Genomic DNA, 18527 nt, shown 5'->3' with positions numbered 1-18527 from the left:
GAATGCTTATGAAACATCTGAATGCAGACATAAACATGAGCTACCAAAAAGATCACTACAAAAAGGGATAAATACTACCTTTTCAAAGAAATGTTGCGCATCCAAGAAAATATCATACATAATGCTTACAAAACATGTGATTGCGAACACACGCATGAGCTGTCACGCAACAGTCTAAAAGATCAGCACTACATCAAGGTCATTAATATATGTTTTTGAAAAAAAATGGTGCTCATGACTAAATCTAATACCTGAGTGTTTGAAATGCAAACCTATTAAAGAGTCACACATCCTGTAGAATTTAGAGTCTAGGGTTAATGTTTCTGCACATATTTCTGAACAGATTGTACTTTTTCTGTTATCTTCTTGCTACTTATTTCTGGGTATTTGTTTTTTATCACATTGACCATAGCGGAGAAGAGACGAGTGTCGAATGGCTCTTTTGCAGGGGTTGATTTGTTAGGCGCTTTCCCAGAGACAGAATGTGTTAAGATGTACTCTCGCGGAAACAGAGTGGTCAATAAGATTTTGACAGCATCATAAACCTTGTCGCAATGCGCGACAAGATCTTGAAGAGTGGAATAGGCCATGCCATTGTATGTATTGGAATCACTTGTAGATGCCGATATGGAAGGGTCACCTTCCCTAGATGTAGCAGCAGAGACATCACATCGGCTTTGTTCACCTGGAATAGAAGACTTCCACAAGGCAGACTGGTGAGCATAGCTTTTAGGTGACTCTTCAATAGGAGGCTTCCACAAGGCAGACGAGTTAGCGTAGCTTTTAGGCCACTCTTCAATAGGAGACTTCCACAAGGCAGACTGATGAGCTGTACTACTTTTAGGCGACTCTTCAAGCATGGTATGAAAATCATTGGTGGGAGCACTGCCTGCAGATGGCCCTGATTGCAGATCCTTCACTTTCTTTTTCAACCGACGCACCTCTTCTTTAAGGTCATTGAATTCGCGCTGTGTTACACATCTGAAAATTTAGAACAAGTAGTTTAAAAATAGCACAATATGTAGTTCAGTTTATACCACACAACTGAAAGTGACAATTTGGCATCTGAAAAATCGAAGTGTTGAAAATCAAATGTTGACAAATATTAGTGAGCAGCACTTTCACTGTCTCTCACTGTATGATCACAATCTTATAATTTCCATTTAAACAATACTGTTAAAGCAGGAAATTGCAATCTATGGGATTGCACTTCACCTGTTACTATTTTAAAAAGTCAGTTTAAGTTTCATAACAGCGGGATATATAGGGCTGATCCATTGATGGGTTGCAAGTTTTGTGCTTACTTTGCTGCAGGATGGTGTTATCGTGAAGTCAAGTGAGACCTAGAATTCAGAGTTAAAAATGGATCATGTAAAGGCAGCAAAAAAAATTCCACATTCAAACTGATTCAAATTAAGGCAGCCCACGACCAAAAGGCTGTTAGAAAACTCTTGATTTATCCACAACTTACTCCTTGTGAGAATCAAATGAAGCTGCAGGAATGGCAAAATCTGACTGTGAGGAAGCGTCAGAGGTATTTCCGCTATACTTAGGAGACCTGATTTTCGTCAACACACGCTGTGCAAAGGCTTTTTGAGAAGTGATTTCCAATGCTTCTGTTAATACAAACAGAAAATGGGTAAGTATCATGGGGGAGAGGGGGTATCATCCTCCTTATATCATAAAAAGTATAAAGGCAAAAAATGGTCCTATAAAATTTCAATTTATACATAACACAGTCCATTTATTATTTCAACCATATACACCTGGTATCAGGAATTCATACAGATGAAATCTACAGTACACAGGGTATACATTGACACAGGTTATGACCACACGAGCACACAGGGTATACATTGACACAGGTAAATGATCATATGACCAGAGAACAAATCTGTTCTTTAACCCTTTCACCCCCAGTTCCATGTATACAGGTCCAACTTTACCATAGCAAACTATGGATTTGGGACAAACCATGGTCGTGAAAGGGTTAATTTAGGAAATATCCGGCTAAGACATTTTTTAAATAAACCTTAATGATAGTACATGTTGTAATAACATAGGATGTTGCTAAATTTAATCAATAAAGCACACCAGTGATGGTATACCAAAAGTTTTTGACCAGTTCACGATGTATATGCACGAGTGATAGCTTGTGCATATATGGAGTGAAGTGGTCAAAACAGCGTAGTAAACGGTCGCTGGATGTGATTAACTGCTATTATAATACAATATATTGAAATTCTGGGTGGAACGTAAAAAACCCAGAATTTCGCTCAAGCTGAGAGCTTGTGCGCATGCCAGTCGTGTATATTGCCAATATAACATGGTTCTTTTTGCACCTTGACCAATCAGATCGCTGTAGTTGCATCATCAATATACTTGTATGATATAATAACATAAATTTCTTTATGAAAAGGTAAAACAATATTGAATTTATTTGTTGAATTTGTAGTTTGTTGATGACTGCATCAGATTACCTTTGCCTCAGTTTGTGGGGCTATGGTCACAATATTCAAACAGAAATTCTGGCACTGTTAATCTTTTCACACGGGAAAAAAGGCATACAGAACAGAGAATGGCAGGCAAAACCAGAGCAACCTTGCCATGTCCATAAAAGGAATGGTTAAGAACTCACTGTGTTGTTGATATTTTGTCCATGACTACTTGATTAAACACATGTATACACATGCAATTCTATGCAATGCTTATATGCACTAACTAACACCCTGAGCTAAAAGTCACAAATAATTTACTTAAGATTCAAAATGCCAGGAGGGAGATATTTATCTGCTAACTAGTAGGTTAAGCCAGGGCACAGTACAATAAATTAACCACAATTCTCTTTTATTTGTATCCTTGAAGGTTACTTTTCTAAAATCTTTTTCAGTTCTGCATGTAAGCACTAATGTGCAGCATCAGAATAATTTTAAATAATATCATGTAAAAGTACGTTTTGATATTTCAGTGAAAGTTTCAAAATAAGCACTGAACAACCATAAAAGTCACATTCTTTAGGTACTACAAATGCCTTGCTTTTTGGGCAGCAAGTTATGACGAACTGAAGGGGTCATTCTCTGAGAAAACTTAGCATGCAAATTTCTATTGTCAATTCGATTGCAAAAATCAATATCCTTTTGTTTCATAAAATGGGTGCAACTAGTCTCCCTACTTTCCATCACATTATTCTGTATGGCTGAGGACACAATCTCCGGCAAATTTCACAAATATGCTATCTCCTCTCTCAATTATGCATAATTTTCCAAATTATTTAAAATGAGAATTGAGAAGAATGGTGCGCATAAAAGTACGTTTTCAAAATTTTGATAAATAGTCTGTGAATTTGTCTACACATGGGAGACATGGTAGACTTCACTCAGGTATCTCCGAGGATACAAATCGCAATGAATTATGGGAAATCTACAGTACCATGCAGGGTTAACATAGATACTTACTTTCACTTTTCAGCATTTCCTTTCAGAATGGTCATCATCTGATAGAGATATGGCACGTTTTTTTGTCTTCGACTTTGCTTGAACCACCTTTAAAATACCTGAAGAGAAATAAAAAATAGTGACAGCTCATTGACTTGGGTGGCACTCAAACGATTAAAATGCATTGTGGTATTCTCTTCTCATTACAGTCATCTATTTGTTAGGGGCAGTAAGCAGGCAACTTCCAGTAAGGTTCTCCATGTACTTTATAAGATAGCAGCAGCAAAGACTCCTGGCTTCCAAATCATTTAGCTAAATCACAGAATAAGCACTGCCAATTGTTGATCTATCAGTGCTTTTTGTACATGAAAGAGTATTGGAGTTCAAAAAGATACTTACTCTCCTTTTTTGATTGTTTCCTGGTGGGACATAATCATCATCATAATCATCATCATTATCATAATCATCATCGTCCTCTTCATCAGAGACAGCACTGATACACTCCAGCTTTTGATTAGTTTTCTGTTTTTGAACCTTTGAACTACCTGAAGAAAAATAAATTTTGACAATCAGTATGGCCATTCTTCTTTACAGAGCAGGAAGCTCAGTCAGTAATTGATGTGCCTGTGATTTTTTGTACTTGCAAGAATTTTATTGTTGGGTTTTAAATGATAAGTGAGCTTTGTGAAGTCATCATCAGAGATGGTAATGATTGTCCCTGAACAGAGAATGAAGAACAATATTTTCCAACAAGTAAATGAAAGCACATACAGGTACTCATATTACTGTCATGGAAGCTCAGTCGTCATTAATTTGACCTGCCTGTTTTGTTTGATGACATGTGTATAAAAAACATTATGAAAGATTTTCATTTGTGGATTTTTCTCAATACTTACTACCAGTTTTTCATTTTTTTTCTCTGACAAGAACTGACATGCACATATGTTTTTGAAGTTTATTCTGTTGAGTCATCATCATCGGAGACAGTAGATATGCTTCTTTTTTCGATTTGTTGTATGTCCGTGAACAACCTGAGATCTACCTGAAGATAAATATTTTTTAAAACATCAATTACAGCTCATTCTCCCATAATTATTCTGTTGGAAGCTGATAGTCATAATCACATGTGTCTCTGTTTGGTTTAAAGGGACAAGGTTGCCCTTTTTTCATGAATTTTGTTTGATACGAGATAATGCTTATATTGTTTGACATGTTGAAAGATACTGATTGAATGGGTGACCATGCATATATTTGACCCCGATTCTAGACAAATTAAAGAAACAATGGCAAAATGAATGAATGGCCATGACCATTAATTCATTTTCGCCATGGTTTCATGTATCGTGTCTAAAACTGGGGTCGAATATATGCATGGTCACCCATTCAATCAGTATCTTTCAACATGTCGAACAATATATAAGTAATATCTCGTATCAAACAAAATTCATGAAAACTGGGCGACTTTGTCCCTTTAAGAGTGGGGATTTAGCTCAGCGGACCTGTCTGTTGCCTGTCCGCTAGGCGACTGATGCCATATGTTGTGAGTTCGAACCAGCCATATTATATTGAAGATTTTTCTCCATGCTACCATTTTCAATCTTTCCTTTTATGAGAACTGACGTATCATGTACATACCTCTGTTGTTTTCCATTAAGATCTACACAGAAACCTACCTTCCTCAGTGCACTTTGAGGAACTTCTTGCATACACACAAAATAGATTAATAATTACCTTTTTTTGCCATCAATTGGCTTTCAAGACTTTTTCTTTATCAGCTGAAAACAAGACAATAGCATATAATATAATCAAAGTTACATTCAGGGACATATTTGTAATCATAAAACAAAGTCCATTTAATTATATATGCATTCAACAGGATCATAGCACTGTCATATTGGAAAAGGAAAATATTTCAAGAACTACAAATTACAGAGTTCTAACATTTTGTAAATGCAATTCCCAATAAATATTATCTCCATACAGTAAAGAGTTCAGTGGCAAAGGTGGCAAGTTTTTTTTTTCTAGTTTGTTGAGCTTTTGGTGTATCTTGGATGACAATCTTTATCACAATAACAAAGACTGAAAATAAATATAGAAAAGAGGACTGTTCGTATTATTAAAGTCTTAATTAACATTTTTCAATTTAGCTTGTGAATACCCTTGAACTATTATTTGGGGTAATTGTTAAACTTTGTGGTTCAATAGAAATGTAAAATTTAAGATAGTCCTTATATGTTCAGATGGGATACACCATTTCAGTAAAATATCTGGTCACCAGTTTCCTATAAAAGTTCTACCAAGTAAGTCAGGAATTTTGCAATAAGTACATTCAGAATTAAAACAAACATTTTATATAATTTCGTTATAGACCTGAATAAAACCTACTTGAAATTTCAATTATTTTTGCTTCTAGCATGATACTTTTCCATGGCGCCACAACGCAATCTCCTTTCTTCAAAATAGTTGAGTCTTGCCCAGACTCGCCATCATGAGTCTCTACTACACATGCTCTTAATACATTTGATACATATCCATCCTCTGTGTATTGAACAACAACCCATTTCTCTGAAATTGAAAATATATACACCATCAGTTTGTCATTGGAAAGAGGCATCAGAGAACATTCACCCTCTAATGACATATTGGCTCCTCCTAGCACTTTTAAAAGTGTAACTAACCTAATGTTAGTCGCACATCTGAGATATAAACATACCTTAAAATTCTGGCATACACTGACCTCTGTACATTTCACTGTATTTTTTCGAGCAAAATCTATCCGTCTGTTTAGTGATGTATAGTGAACATGTTAATGCTTCACGAAAACTCAACAATAGGACAGAATGTATCGTTTGATCAGCGTTGAAGGGGAGATCGCTGACAACTATTCCACGTCACTTTAAAAGCCAAACAGAAGGCGGGCGGCTGTGTCATGTACATTGCCGGGGAACCTGTTATCTGACAGCCATGTTGAAATAGTGGAAATCAAATCGCAAAGTAAAACAGACGTTTTGTACGATCAGCAGTACAGAACTGCGGAAAATGTTCGTTACTATAGCGTAATCTTTGGCGATTGATTAAAGCATAATACCAACAGACCATACATGAAACTGGCAGATATCAATCTCGTAACGGTTACCCAAAGTGACACCACCTCGAGCGAAGCAATGCATAACTGAAGATGTTGCTGCTCATGCAAGACGTACGATGAAACAAACGATAGAGCGTAATTTGCGCGAACCATTACTAATTAAGCGGTTGTGATGAACTTGAAAATACGGAGACTACTCTGTACACGATAGAATTGAGATCTGCTTACCTTGATCTGGAGAAATAGTGCATTTCACGCGTCTGGTATTTGCCGACATGACTGCTGCGGACGTTATCATTCACTCCCAGACGAAAAATAGCGCGCTTCTGACGAACTCTCGTTGGTTACAGTGAGAATGCTCGAGACTCCCAGAGTGCATTTCGCAAGAACATGGCGGCTGCCGCTGTCTAGCTAGGTGGAGTGCATCGAATCGTTGTCATCGAACTAAGCTTTGACTGTATAAATCAAATAACCAGCTGATTGATGATAAAACGGATAATATCCCTCATAAAACTGCAATTGGACACGGTGGATTCGAAAGCCAAGTAGGCGCATTATTGTCCGGTACGTAGTTTTTTGTTTATACTCTATCATGGCGTGCAGTACTGTACTTGTAGTACACATTGACTCGCATTGAGGGTGGACGATCGAGAATCAAATCACGATAATATGCTACAGACACGTTTTTAAGAGGGAAATTTCGGAGAAGTCATTGTGATCAGAGCAGATCGACGATTTATTGTTTATTCGTCAGCATGCACCTGCCAGACCTGTTTCAAGCTCTGAACCGCGTGCAAACAGTTGCTTGCTCAGGGTGACGAAGCCACGCCAGGGTATAGTTACACTTTGAATGATAAGGCTTTTGGAAGGACATTATCATAATATGAGCCAGAAAAATTGAGAAAGTCAAGCGGAGTGGTTGTTGTACCGATAAAAATGAGCAAAAATTCAAACAAAACTTTAGAAAATGCTTTAAGGTGGGACTCACTGGTTTTCAAGTTCTTGGTCAGTTCAATTTTTTGCAGCCTTGAAATTTCCATACTATCCCAACACAAGCAGAATTTAACTTTCCATCTCTTGCATTTTTCCTTGTTTCCCTCGTTTTTTCGGTCAATCACTGACCAGTGATTTCTTTAAACATATTAAAAATAAAGTGTACATGTACATTTTGTTCACAAAATGTACAATCGCTTGTCACTCAGTTCATGTGTGATTGGCATACAATTATACTTCCACACAATATCCATCCATCTTATTAAAAATCTCAGAGTGCCTTTAAGACTGGAATATTTAGTACAAACCACGATCTATTAATGTTGAGAACAACAGCCACGTCATGTGTATGGCTAACTGGATTCCTGTATCCTTGAATTCTATAAAGGCAGATCTTGTTTTGAGTGTTGTACTTGTGACTGCATCTGTCTGATACAGAGCATGATCTTAATAGTATTTTAATGATTCTTTTTGCTCTTTTACACAGGATTAGCATAATGGAGGAGTCCAAACATCGGTGTTACTTAATACAAGGAAAAAAACAATTTCGGTGCAAGTTGTGTGGCCGCATACGTAGTAGCAAGCAGAGGATATTGACCCATCTCGTCGACTTTCACAATAAAAGTATGTATTGTAAATATACCGGTACATCTTTGATGGTTTAGGGACAGTATCTGTAATATTAAATTTTTATGATTGATTCTTGTCATATATGTTGATACACCGGGGTAAAAATAAATTTTAGCCATTACCAAATTTTGTCCCGATGAACCAAGCAAAGTAAGAAATTACGGCCATGTTTTTCTTGTATGCATTCATCAAGACACTGTATCACAGGCATGCCTTGACTAAATCAAACTTTGAACAGTAATGTGTAAAATATCTTACAGGAAACTTAATCATAATAATGAAAGATGTCACTGCTCATTTTGTCTGAGAAATATCTCGAAAACTTGTACAGTAGACCATTTGTAGTTCTGCTGCCAAAAACACAGAAATTATTGGAGTGATGCATTGACAGTTATGTGGCATCCATCTTATGTTGATCACTCTAATTATGCTTCTCTGAAACTGCTTGTCCAAATTGCTTTGAAATCTGGTATCTCAACCTTGGTACTTATTATTGATGTTATGGTTTTTATTGATACTTAGTGCAATTTTTCATCAAAAAATCTTCTGTACAAATAAAGTTGTTTTGCACTGTATTCATATCACAGTGGAACTCTATCAGCCATTAAGCGCTTATTAAAAAATTTAAGGAATTTCACCGATAAACCAATTAACTCATTCTACAGGTCCAATGAAAAGGGTATACATGAAGTACAAAGACAATCCATCGATAGCTGTTCCAAAACGTACTTTGTACCGGCATGCAGCAATGGCTGCGCATCTGGAGTCAGAAGCTACGGATGTGAATTCAGACATAGTTGGACAATCACTCAGTCAAGAAAGTACTAGTGTTGAAAATCCTGAAGATGAACTGAACGAAAGTGGCTCATCAAACGAGGTGGAACATACATCAGTCTCCTACACGTATGATACCTCATCCAACTATGTGAGTGACCTTTCAGATATCAATTGTGATAGTGACGAGTCAACTGATAGTGATGTTGAGAGTATGTCTGCATCATCTAACAGTTATTCAGATTCTGAAGTTTCAAGTTCAGAATTAAGTGATGAAAGTGATGAAATGTTGGACAGAGACACAGTTGTTGATACTACTGTTGAAGATGGGCCGATTTATCCTGAAAGTGAAATACAGAGACTCTGCATAATGTCATGTATTCTTCGACATAATATGTCAGGTTCAGCATCAAAGGACATGCTTCAATTGATGCGTATTCTTTGCCCTGATTCTGATAATTTGAAAAAGATGTCATATCAGGACATTATGGCTGCTTCAGGAGATGCAGACATCATGACTGTGCATTACTGTTCAATTTGTGGTGGGCAATTCCCTGAACAGCCAGATGAGTATCTATGCTCAACTGAAGGATGCCCTGGTTACAGGTATAAGGGACCCCTTTCATCTCAACGAAAAGAAAATCGTCAGCCGAGAAGTTGTTTTGTTCTGGCAGATGTCAAGAGAAGCTTAAGTACATATTAGAGAAAAAAGGTAATTGGAATAGTGTACAAATGATTAAAGAATCAATAAGGCAGAATAATTTACCGGACGAAATGACTGATATTGTTGATGGACAATATTACAGAAGCTTGTGTGAAAAGGGAAACTTTTTACATGATATGAACAATGTAAGTGCGGTGTTTAACACGGATGGTATACCATTGTATAGTTCATCTAATGTTAAGCTATGGCCAGTATTTCTCGCAATAAATGAATTACCACCGGCAACTAGATTTGCGAGGGAAAATATGATCTTGGCAGCAATTTGGCAGGGAAAGAATAAACCTCCGTTCACTCAGTATTTGGGTGCTTTCAGTGAAGCAATGGTCAAGTTACATGATGAAGGACTTGTAATAACTCCTCCCGGAGCTCCAACTCCGATAACTGTAAGGATGGGAGTATACCTTGGAACAATGGATCTGCAAGCAAAGGCCTATGTCCTGAACATGACCATGCATAATGGACAGTATGGATGTTCGACCTGTGAAGAACCAGGTGAGACTGTAAGGCAAGGAAAAGGGTATGCCAGAACGTATCCATACAGATCACCAGAGCAGCAGCCCACAATTCGCGATTCACATGACGTCATATATGAGAAAGGTACAGAAGCAACACCAGCAAAACGAATAAATGGCATTTGTGGAATGACTGGTCTGGCTCTAATGCCATGGTTTGATGTAGTAATCGGTATAGTGCCAGATTACATGCATGGAGTATTAATGGGAGTTGTCAAAACGCTTATGTATAAATTCTTCTCCCCGACAAATAGCAATGAAGATTACTTTGTGGGAAAGCATTTGAAACAAATATCTAGAAGACTTCTGGGTATGTGTCCACCTGATTATATTGAACGTATGCCTCGTGATCTTGAAAAACATTACAGTCATTTTAAGGCCACTGAACTTCAATCATGGCTACTTTACTATTGCATACCATGCTTGAATGGATTTTTGAAAGATGTATATTTGCGGCACTTGTCACTTCTGTGTGAAGGTATTCATTTACTTTTAGGAGACAGTATTTCTGAGCCTGAGCTTCAACGAGCAGAATTTCTGCTTGATTCATTTTACAAACAGTATGCAGATTTATATAAAGAAGGAAGTTGTGGATTGAATGTCCACAACATTGGGGCTCACATTGTATTTTACGTTCGGATGTGGGGGCCATTGTGGGCGTGGAGTTGCTTCCCATTTGAAGATTGGAATGCTGCAGTTTTGCAATCAGTGCATGGTACAGGTGATGTAAAAAAACAAATTCTGCAAATGAGGGAAAATGAGCTCAAATTAAGCTGTGTTGACTTGAGCAGATTACAAGCTTGTAAAGGAAAGTCTTATTTGAAAAAAATGAAACAGCGAGGCAAATTCTGGACATCCTATGGAAAGGATATAAGCATTTCAGGTTGTTTAAGAACTGTTAGCGACTTACCTGCAGAACATTGTCAATGTATATTGGAAGCCACTGGATTGCTTGATATGACTTTTGTGAAAAAAGCCTTCAGAGTTAAACTTAATGATAATAAGCTTTATTCTAAAGAATACACACGTATGACAAAACGGGTATGCTATATGGTGCGATGTAAAAATGGTGACATGAGAAAGATTGAATACTTTATTGTAAATGTATTAACAGATCATATTTATGCCTTCGGAAAGGTGGTTTTGGTGAGTGACAATTGCTTTATTTGTGATGGCCCTCGTCACATCATTAGAATTGAGGACACAAGTAATCTGGTGTGTTTTCCAGTGGAAGAAATAGCTGAGAAATTGTTTTTCATGCAAGTTGATGGAATGAAGTATGTTGCATGCATGCCAAATTTGGTTGGCCATGGTATCTTGAAATAGATTCTCTGATTACTTGGCACTGGAATGTGTACCGTTTTCATTGCTAGGTGTAAGAGTATTTCTGTGTACAGGGCTATTTTTACATAGTGCAGAATTTTCACACATGTTCCTGCATTGTACGTTACTATTCTCTGAGAATTTTAATGTATAAAGATTCAGAGATTTGTATAATTATACAGTGAAGTCTATTAAATACAATGGACATGCAGACATTTGTGTATTGTATTATTAGATACAATTTATTCTTCTTGAGCCTAAAATCAAAAAAAGACATTTAGTCATGCATATTCCTTCTTGGATCAACACTCTTATGATCCCCAATGACGTGTTTTCAGCTACTATAGACTATAGTCTATAGAACCTATTGGGATGGGTATCTGTCCGGTGTCCGTCATCAGTCTGTATGTATGTACCGGTATGTATGTATGTCCGTTTGTGAAGTGTCCATCCACTCAAATATTTTGAGAACCGCAGTACTTACTGATTTGATATGTGTCCACCTTCCTCATCAACACATGTATCGCAAAAAGTTATTCTCTACATAACATAGCAGAGCTCTGTCGACTGATAGGTCACTCGTTTTTTCAAAACCACTGGTCAGACAGCTTTAATATTTGGTTTACAGGTCCCTGTGATGACCTTAGTGAGATAATTTCATACAGTCAGGAAATACTTAATTTTGTATCCATGTCTGTAGTAGCTTCAGGGACATTGGCCCTATGTTTTTATTTAGAAATTTAAAATATGTTCAGTAAAAGTTGACTTTTTTGATCACTCAACTGTACTTTGGTAGAGCAAACAATAATTTTTCTTGCAGTAGACGGTCAGTAAGTCATCTATTTAGCTTAGCTATATACTCTGTATTTATTTATCTATTATCTCTCTTTACCGGATGTAAAATATATATTAACTCATCAAGAGTAGGTTCAAATAGTTTTATTTGTCGTGGAGTCAAACATGAGATGACACCATGATCGCAATTCCACATTAAAGCCATCATGATCATAGTCAAAATGAATTGGCTTACATCAAATTTAACTTCAAAGACGACAGATTATGATAATGTCTGAGTAACCAAATGACGAAATGGTTAACCATTGGCAAAACCTTATCGACTGGGGTCATACTGGACCTTGGTAAATTTTGGTCATGAAGATCATCAGTCAAAGAACATAAAGTAATGGCCATGATCATCCTAACTGTTGACCATATCAGGTCATGGTGATCAAGAAAATCGGGCATCAAAACCCATTGTCAAACATGGTTGGCCATAGGTAAACAAATTATGAGAGAGACTTCAAATAACATGATCAATCATGGTTGACCATCGACAACGATGGTCATAAGTATAATCAGTCATCAAATAACATGGTCAACCATGGTTGTTGATATCCGTGAACACGTTGGCTGTGATAGACCATGGTCAGCTGTGGTAGACCATAGTATTTGAATGTCTACTGTGGCCTCATATCATGGCTGACCGTGGTACTTCATGGTCAAACATCAAAAACCATCAAATACCATGTTGACCACAGTACATCATGGTTGACATTTCGCCGGGGTGGCTCCAGTTGACCCTTGTCTGGGTAGCGAGCAGTGTATAGGTGGAAGGCTTTGTTGTAGGCGAGCCTGGCTTTAAGCTTGTAAGTAGCAGCTTTAGAGGCGAGGAAACGGAGGTAGTTGGCCAGAGGGATCGCCAAATGTTGGTAGTACAATGTTCAATATGAGGCAAAGACGATGAAGCACTGTAACCAGGTGTCAAAGTTGTCGACGGTTTTCCGTTTTAACTCAGTGGTGAATGTGGCTATGCCAGGGTTGTCAGGATCGAAGGCTATATGTGTCTTGGTAGCCTGCGATGTGTTGGGGTGTTAGCATCAGGGTGCAATTCACCAAATTTGATGAACTTACCAAGGTTAGCGAGGGCGTTGAGTGTTGATTGCTTAACATATGGTAACAGCTGGTCGGCTGGGGGTATTGCTACACGAGTGTTGCCCGTTGGCCTGGCCCTAGGTGGCAGGTGCCATGGTGGTGTGTTGAGACCAGCTCGCTGGGTTGGTTGGACAATGGGCGTGGCTAGATTGTGGTTGTTGTTATTATGAGGTACGCAGCCAATGGTGGGTTGGTCCTGGATGTGCTTAGCGCCACCACTCATGACAGTGTTCGAAATAACGCCTGTCCGGCAGTCCGAGACTGGCTATTTTTCCACCGGACTGGTAAAATAAAAAGTTACCAGTCCGTCGGACAGGTTGAATTAAGCGTGGGGTCGACCTTTAACTTGGGCGATCATACTTCATAGACCATGTAGACTGCACTGGCCGTCCTGGATAGCGCCGCCTATGGTATGTTTTGGCCCCTCCTCAGTTCATGTATTGCAACTAAGAAACAAGCCGATTGGACGGAATGACGCACGACCTTGAAAGTCAACCTATCAAAGTAGATATTGCATGAGATTCAATGTACTGTGTCAATCGACAATAACACGGAATGGCGCGGTGCAGTGGTCTTGATTTTTGAGGAATTATGCTCCGCAATTATATTGGCTTACCAACTCTCCCGGCTAAATGAAGAACACCGGAGGAAACCTTACGGGCAAACAGGGAGTATGATGCCACGAAACGTAAGAGAACAATTGTTCAGTCATGGAAAATGAATTTAAAGAATGGTTAGTCACCGACGATAGTGCCCGCGAGCAAAGGTTGTACTGCAAATTATGCAGAACCGTGTACGCGCCCATTGTCAAAAAAAACCAACATGCTGAAAAGTACAAAAAATACTTGAATGGTTCATTCATGAGAGGCTCTACAAATCTAAGACACGAGGCTCTGAAAACACATGAAACTTCAGAGGGGCATAAATATGCCAAGCAATACCTCTGTAGTGAAATGCGGGCTTTCGGCCGTCGGCGGCGCCCTCCTGCACAGGTGCTGCGCCGCCGTTGTATTCATGGAATGCCAAGCCTCGCATGTACATTACGCATTTCCCCTCACCAACAGCAGAATGATCCATACCGCCGAAGCCTACAGACGTCTGAACGTAAAGCCTCTGCGGAACCACCCAGTGCGACAAAGACTTGGTAAGTCCACCGAGTTTATATCACTGGGTAACACTATAATTGGCGCTGCGACTTTTCCGAACCTTTGTGGGAAAAGGCGAGAAAACTTAGAGTTTTATTTCTAAGTAGAAGTCGGAGTACCTCACGGAAAAACTCGTGACGTGGCCTTCCACTTGAAAGTGATACGAGTAGAGTTACGTGGCATATTCATAATTGAAAGTACGAGTATACGAGTAGGTAGAATACGCCAAAGTGCTTGGAAAGTTTTACGAGTAGAGTTGGGACGCCCAAGTGCTTTTTTGATTTTCAACACTTGCCCCAAATAAATTAGCTGTAGCACAGTTTCTTCGGGTGAGAGACTTAGAAGCTAGTGGCGGCTAAGAGAAAATCAAGAACAAGCTTCCAGGTGTTGCAGTAAAGCTTGCGACGGAACAGGGAAGGCAACGTTGCTGTAACTGTTTTAAGTAAGTTTCTTCATCTGGGTGTAAGTTCATATTCGCTCATTTTTGGGTGAAATAAATTGTTGGCGGGAAATTTTTGTGTGGTATTTCTGTGGTGGCAGCCAGATTTCCTCGCACCTTTTTCTTGCTGACAATAGCGAATTACGCGCACCACGTTTGCACTGCGCCTTTTTGTGCGGTCAACAAAATATTCACCACCAGTTTCGGAATTCTATCATTCAGTGGTGCAAAAAATAGCGTAATAGGGGAACATTAACATCTCAAGTTCTTTTTTCATTCTGTGCTCACGAAACATCAATTAAAGACCGGTGACGCACAGTTCTTTGGTCATTTTGAGGGACATATATTTTTCCCTTTTTGGTGTCTCGTTTCCATTCTTTAGAGACATCGTTTTTTTTGTATTTTCGTGTCTCGTTTCCATTCTTTCGAGACATCGTTTTTTTGTATTTTCGTACAGTCTGTATTTGGTGTCTCGTTTCCATTCTTTCGAGACATCGGGTTTTTTTTGTATTTTCGTACAGTCTGTATTTTTGTGTCTCGTTTCCATTCTTTCGAGACATCGTTTTTTTGTATTTTTGTATTTTTGTGCCTCGTTTCCCGTTTTTGTTGTAAAACACCTTTTTTATTTTAGAGTTTCCAGACATTTTTAAAAGGTCGTTTTTTTTAAAAGAACTGAATTTTTGTTGTGTTCCGACCTAGCTATTGTGCATTTTATTGAATAAACAAAGCACTTTCCGTCAATTTCTCTGCAACGGTAAGTAACATTTTGCTGACATATTGTGGGAAATTTTAGTAAAACTCTGACTGTATTACATTATCATTACTCTGTATTTAATTGGGAGTAATTGTATTTGACAGCACCAATTACTATATATATTGCCCTGTATTTTATTGTACTGTATTTGTGTACTGTATTGCGGGCAGTAAACGTTTTTATTTATTATATATTACTCTGTATTCCATTGCGAGTAATATTTGAGTATTTTAAATCATCTTTCTTTATTACTCTGTACTGTACTGCGGGTAATAAACGTTTTTATTATTAGCACCAGTTCAACGATAGTACAACACAAGCTTTTGCCAGGCAATTATTGTTGGCATTACGCATATTATTGTTTCTGTTGAAATAGAATACTGGTGTGTAATTTTAATAAAACAACACAAATCATTGCCAGGCAATTATTGTTGGCATTACGCATATTATTCTGTTGAAATAGAGTACTGATCTGTAACTTTATATTTGGGAATTAAATATTCCATCTGTCGCAATCATGAAGATTGATCTCAACACCTGCACCGTTAAAGAACTGGAGTACTTACCTGGTGTTGGAAGGAAGATTGCAAAGAAGATGGATAAAATGCGTCAGAAATACGGTAAGATCACGTATGAAATGGTCTGCTCGATACCACGGTTCACCCCTTCAGATAAATTTATGGAGATGGCTGTTTTCGAAACTAAACGGAAACACCAATCTTCACCACCGACACAAACTAAAGGTGCACATGCCATAATCCCACCTACTCAGGGGGAATTGGACAGTGAATCCGAAGGGAGTGTAAAAGACAGCATGGAAGAGTGGATGGATAGGGTAGATAAACTGACCCAACATCATGAAGCTACCCGAAGGCGTACATGGCGGGAACTTCCACAGGTAGGTACCAGACCCTCCGACTATGCCAGTTAACCAACAACACAACCCCAGAGTTGGCGAAAACGTTATTCAAGTCAGAGAAGGCAAGAGGTCAGATTTCTGTGATTATCCACCCGACCATCGGGAGTTTCCAATGTCTCATCAGCCGACACCCGACCGATATCCTCCAACCACTGGAGAGTATTATGGGGGCTATGAAACAGAATAACCAAGGGAGGCAGCATACTACCAGCATCGTAGAAGGAAAGATCGATATCGACCATCTATTCCAATATCAGTTCCCAAGACTTTGGTATATGATGGGTCTGGTAATTGGCGAGCATTTCAGCTGAAGTTCACCAAGTTTGCTGAGACGCAAGACCTGTCCTTCAGTGACTGCAAGAATTATCTTTGCTGGTGTCTGGATGGCAAGGCAAGTGATTATTATACCATGGTCACCGAACGTAATCAGGAGATCAGCTACCATGAGCTGATAAAGAAGATGGAGAAGCGATTCGGTTCACGAGATCTTCCCGAATCGACCCAGCTTCAATTTGCCCAGTCAAGACAACATCCTGACGAAACTTTAGAAGAATGGGCAGGTAGGGTATATTCTCTTGCAGCACGTGCCTTCCGGGATTATAGTGACGCTACATTGGACCAACAGGCTGTCATGAAGTTCTGTCAAGGATGTTACGATCGTGAAGCAGGTGAGTCGGTAGCCAACCAAAGACCTGCAAGCATCGAGACAGCCTTGGATAGTATTAAATGGTACCAATATAACCACCGGGAAATATTTGGTGCCAGAACCAGCAGAAGAGAAGTGCGGTTTTTAGTCCAGAGCCAGACCGGACGAGGGACATTTACGAAGTGCGGTCAACATCCCGATATGACCAAGAACGAAGGAGGTCACCTCCAGAACAACGCATGAAGTTCCAAGCTAGTAAGATAGATGGAACAAGTGCAATGGAGGGGAGGATGTCACGCATGGAAACCCAGATGTCTGCTATGAGTGCGACACTACAGACTGTAACGTCCCAATTAGCAGAACTCACAAAGGTGGTAAGTCAAAACAAACTCCTAGAAGCCGATCACCATCTCCAAGAAATCGCTGCTGCTATGGTTGCGGAGAAATTGGACATTTCAAAAGGGACTGCCCACACCAAAACCCAAAGAGGGCAGAAGCACCTGAAAAGAAAACATTGTCCAAGCAGTTAAACACCAAAGGGTCAAACCCGGAGGCCTGAGTTTGGCCCATAGCGATACCAAGGGCCTCAATGCTTCTAAGGAAGAAAAGAGTTTCACCGAAACAACACCACCTAGTGAGCTGAAAAAGTCGGTGAGAAAAGTGTGTCACCAACCTCTACAGGGGTGACACCAGGTAATAAAGACAGACTAACAACTGAAGTACCTCCAAGCTCTGATGCAAGGGATGAAACCGAGCAAGCCAAGGAAGCAACAACAAAGGTTGAACATCAAACTTCGAAAGCTTTACTGGCAGAGGCGAATTCCAAAGAGCAAGAGGTCATCCAAACTATTGAAGCAGATAACAAACCTACAGAAAAGGTTGTTATCAACGCAACGGACACAAAGGACAACACCGAACATGCCATGGAGGTAAGTGACATATTGAATGATGAACAACCAAACTCACATGTTCCATTGGCACATGTTCCATTGGCAAAGGAGCCAAAAGTTTCTTTCACCTCAACAGATAACAAGCCTGTACCAGAGGTTGTTATTAATCAATTGGTATCCAGTTCCATGTACAGCATTCCAGTGATGATCGAAGGACAACAGATCACCGCAATCATTGACACTGCTGCAGAAGTCACCATAATTTCTGACAAAGTGTACAACAATCTGGAAGATAAACCTCCGATACTCCGTCAAATCACCATG

The 18527-nt window shown here is 39.1% G+C and overlaps 2 protein-coding genes and 1 long non-coding RNA gene across 4 annotated transcripts; 1 reads left to right on the top strand and 2 right to left on the bottom strand.

Moving 5' to 3' along the window:
• Positions 1-299: 299 nt before the first annotated feature.
• LOC139128646 (uncharacterized) lies at positions 300-3539 on the bottom strand. Of its 2 annotated transcripts, XM_070694386.1 has the most exons (3): positions 3456-3539; positions 1472-1616; positions 300-981 (listed from the first exon to the last, which is right to left on the bottom strand). In XM_070694386.1, exons 1-3 carry the CDS (start codon positions 3469-3471, stop codon positions 315-317), a joined length of 828 nt encoding a protein of 275 aa, XP_070550487.1. In that variant the 5' UTR covers positions 3472-3539; the 3' UTR covers positions 300-314. The 2 variants fall into 2 exon arrangements, with proteins under 2 accessions (XP_070550487.1, XP_070550486.1); XM_070694385.1 differs by lacking the exon at positions 3456-3539 and having other exon boundaries at positions 1472-1666.
• Positions 3540-3859: 320 nt separating this feature from the next.
• LOC139128645 (uncharacterized) lies at positions 3860-6911 on the bottom strand. The gene is made up of 5 exons (XR_011551361.1): positions 6751-6911; positions 5820-5999; positions 5166-5209; positions 4331-4476; positions 3860-3979 (listed from the first exon to the last, which is right to left on the bottom strand). It is a non-coding gene; the product is annotated as an uncharacterized lncRNA (long non-coding RNA).
• An 8-nt stretch (positions 6912-6919) lies between these two features.
• Positions 6920-11116, top strand: LOC139128644 (uncharacterized). Its single transcript, XM_070694383.1, has 3 exons — positions 6920-7086; positions 8003-8139; positions 8811-11116. The coding sequence occupies exons 2-3, from the start codon at positions 8013-8015 to the stop codon at positions 9620-9622; spliced, it is 939 nt and encodes a 312-aa protein (XP_070550484.1). The 5' UTR covers positions 6920-7086; positions 8003-8012; the 3' UTR covers positions 9623-11116.
• Positions 11117-18527: the final 7411 nt, after the last annotated feature.

Source organism: Ptychodera flava, unplaced genomic scaffold (genome assembly GCF_041260155.1).
Source record: "Ptychodera flava strain L36383 unplaced genomic scaffold, AS_Pfla_20210202 Scaffold_62__1_contigs__length_770838_pilon, whole genome shotgun sequence".
Taxonomy (NCBI): domain Eukaryota; kingdom Metazoa; phylum Hemichordata; class Enteropneusta; family Ptychoderidae; genus Ptychodera; species Ptychodera flava.
This window is presented reverse-complemented; position numbering and strand designations above follow the sequence as displayed.

Excerpts from the sequence above, each read along its gene's own strand:
- LOC139128646 (XM_070694385.1), bottom strand. The coding sequence starts at position 1,650 with ATGATACTTACCCATTTTCTGTTTGTATTAACAGAAGCATTGGAAATC. Across the intron at positions 982-1,471 it reads TCATTTGATTCTCACAAGGA|ATGTGTAACACAGCGCGAAT; the intron begins GTAAGTTGTGGA and ends CTAAATTTTCAG.
- LOC139128644 (XM_070694383.1), top strand. The coding sequence starts at position 8,013 with ATGGAGGAGTCCAAACATCGGTGTTACTTAATACAAGGAAAAAAACAA. Across the intron at positions 8,140-8,810 it reads CGTCGACTTTCACAATAAAA|GTCCAATGAAAAGGGTATAC; the intron begins GTATGTATTGTA and ends CTCATTCTACAG.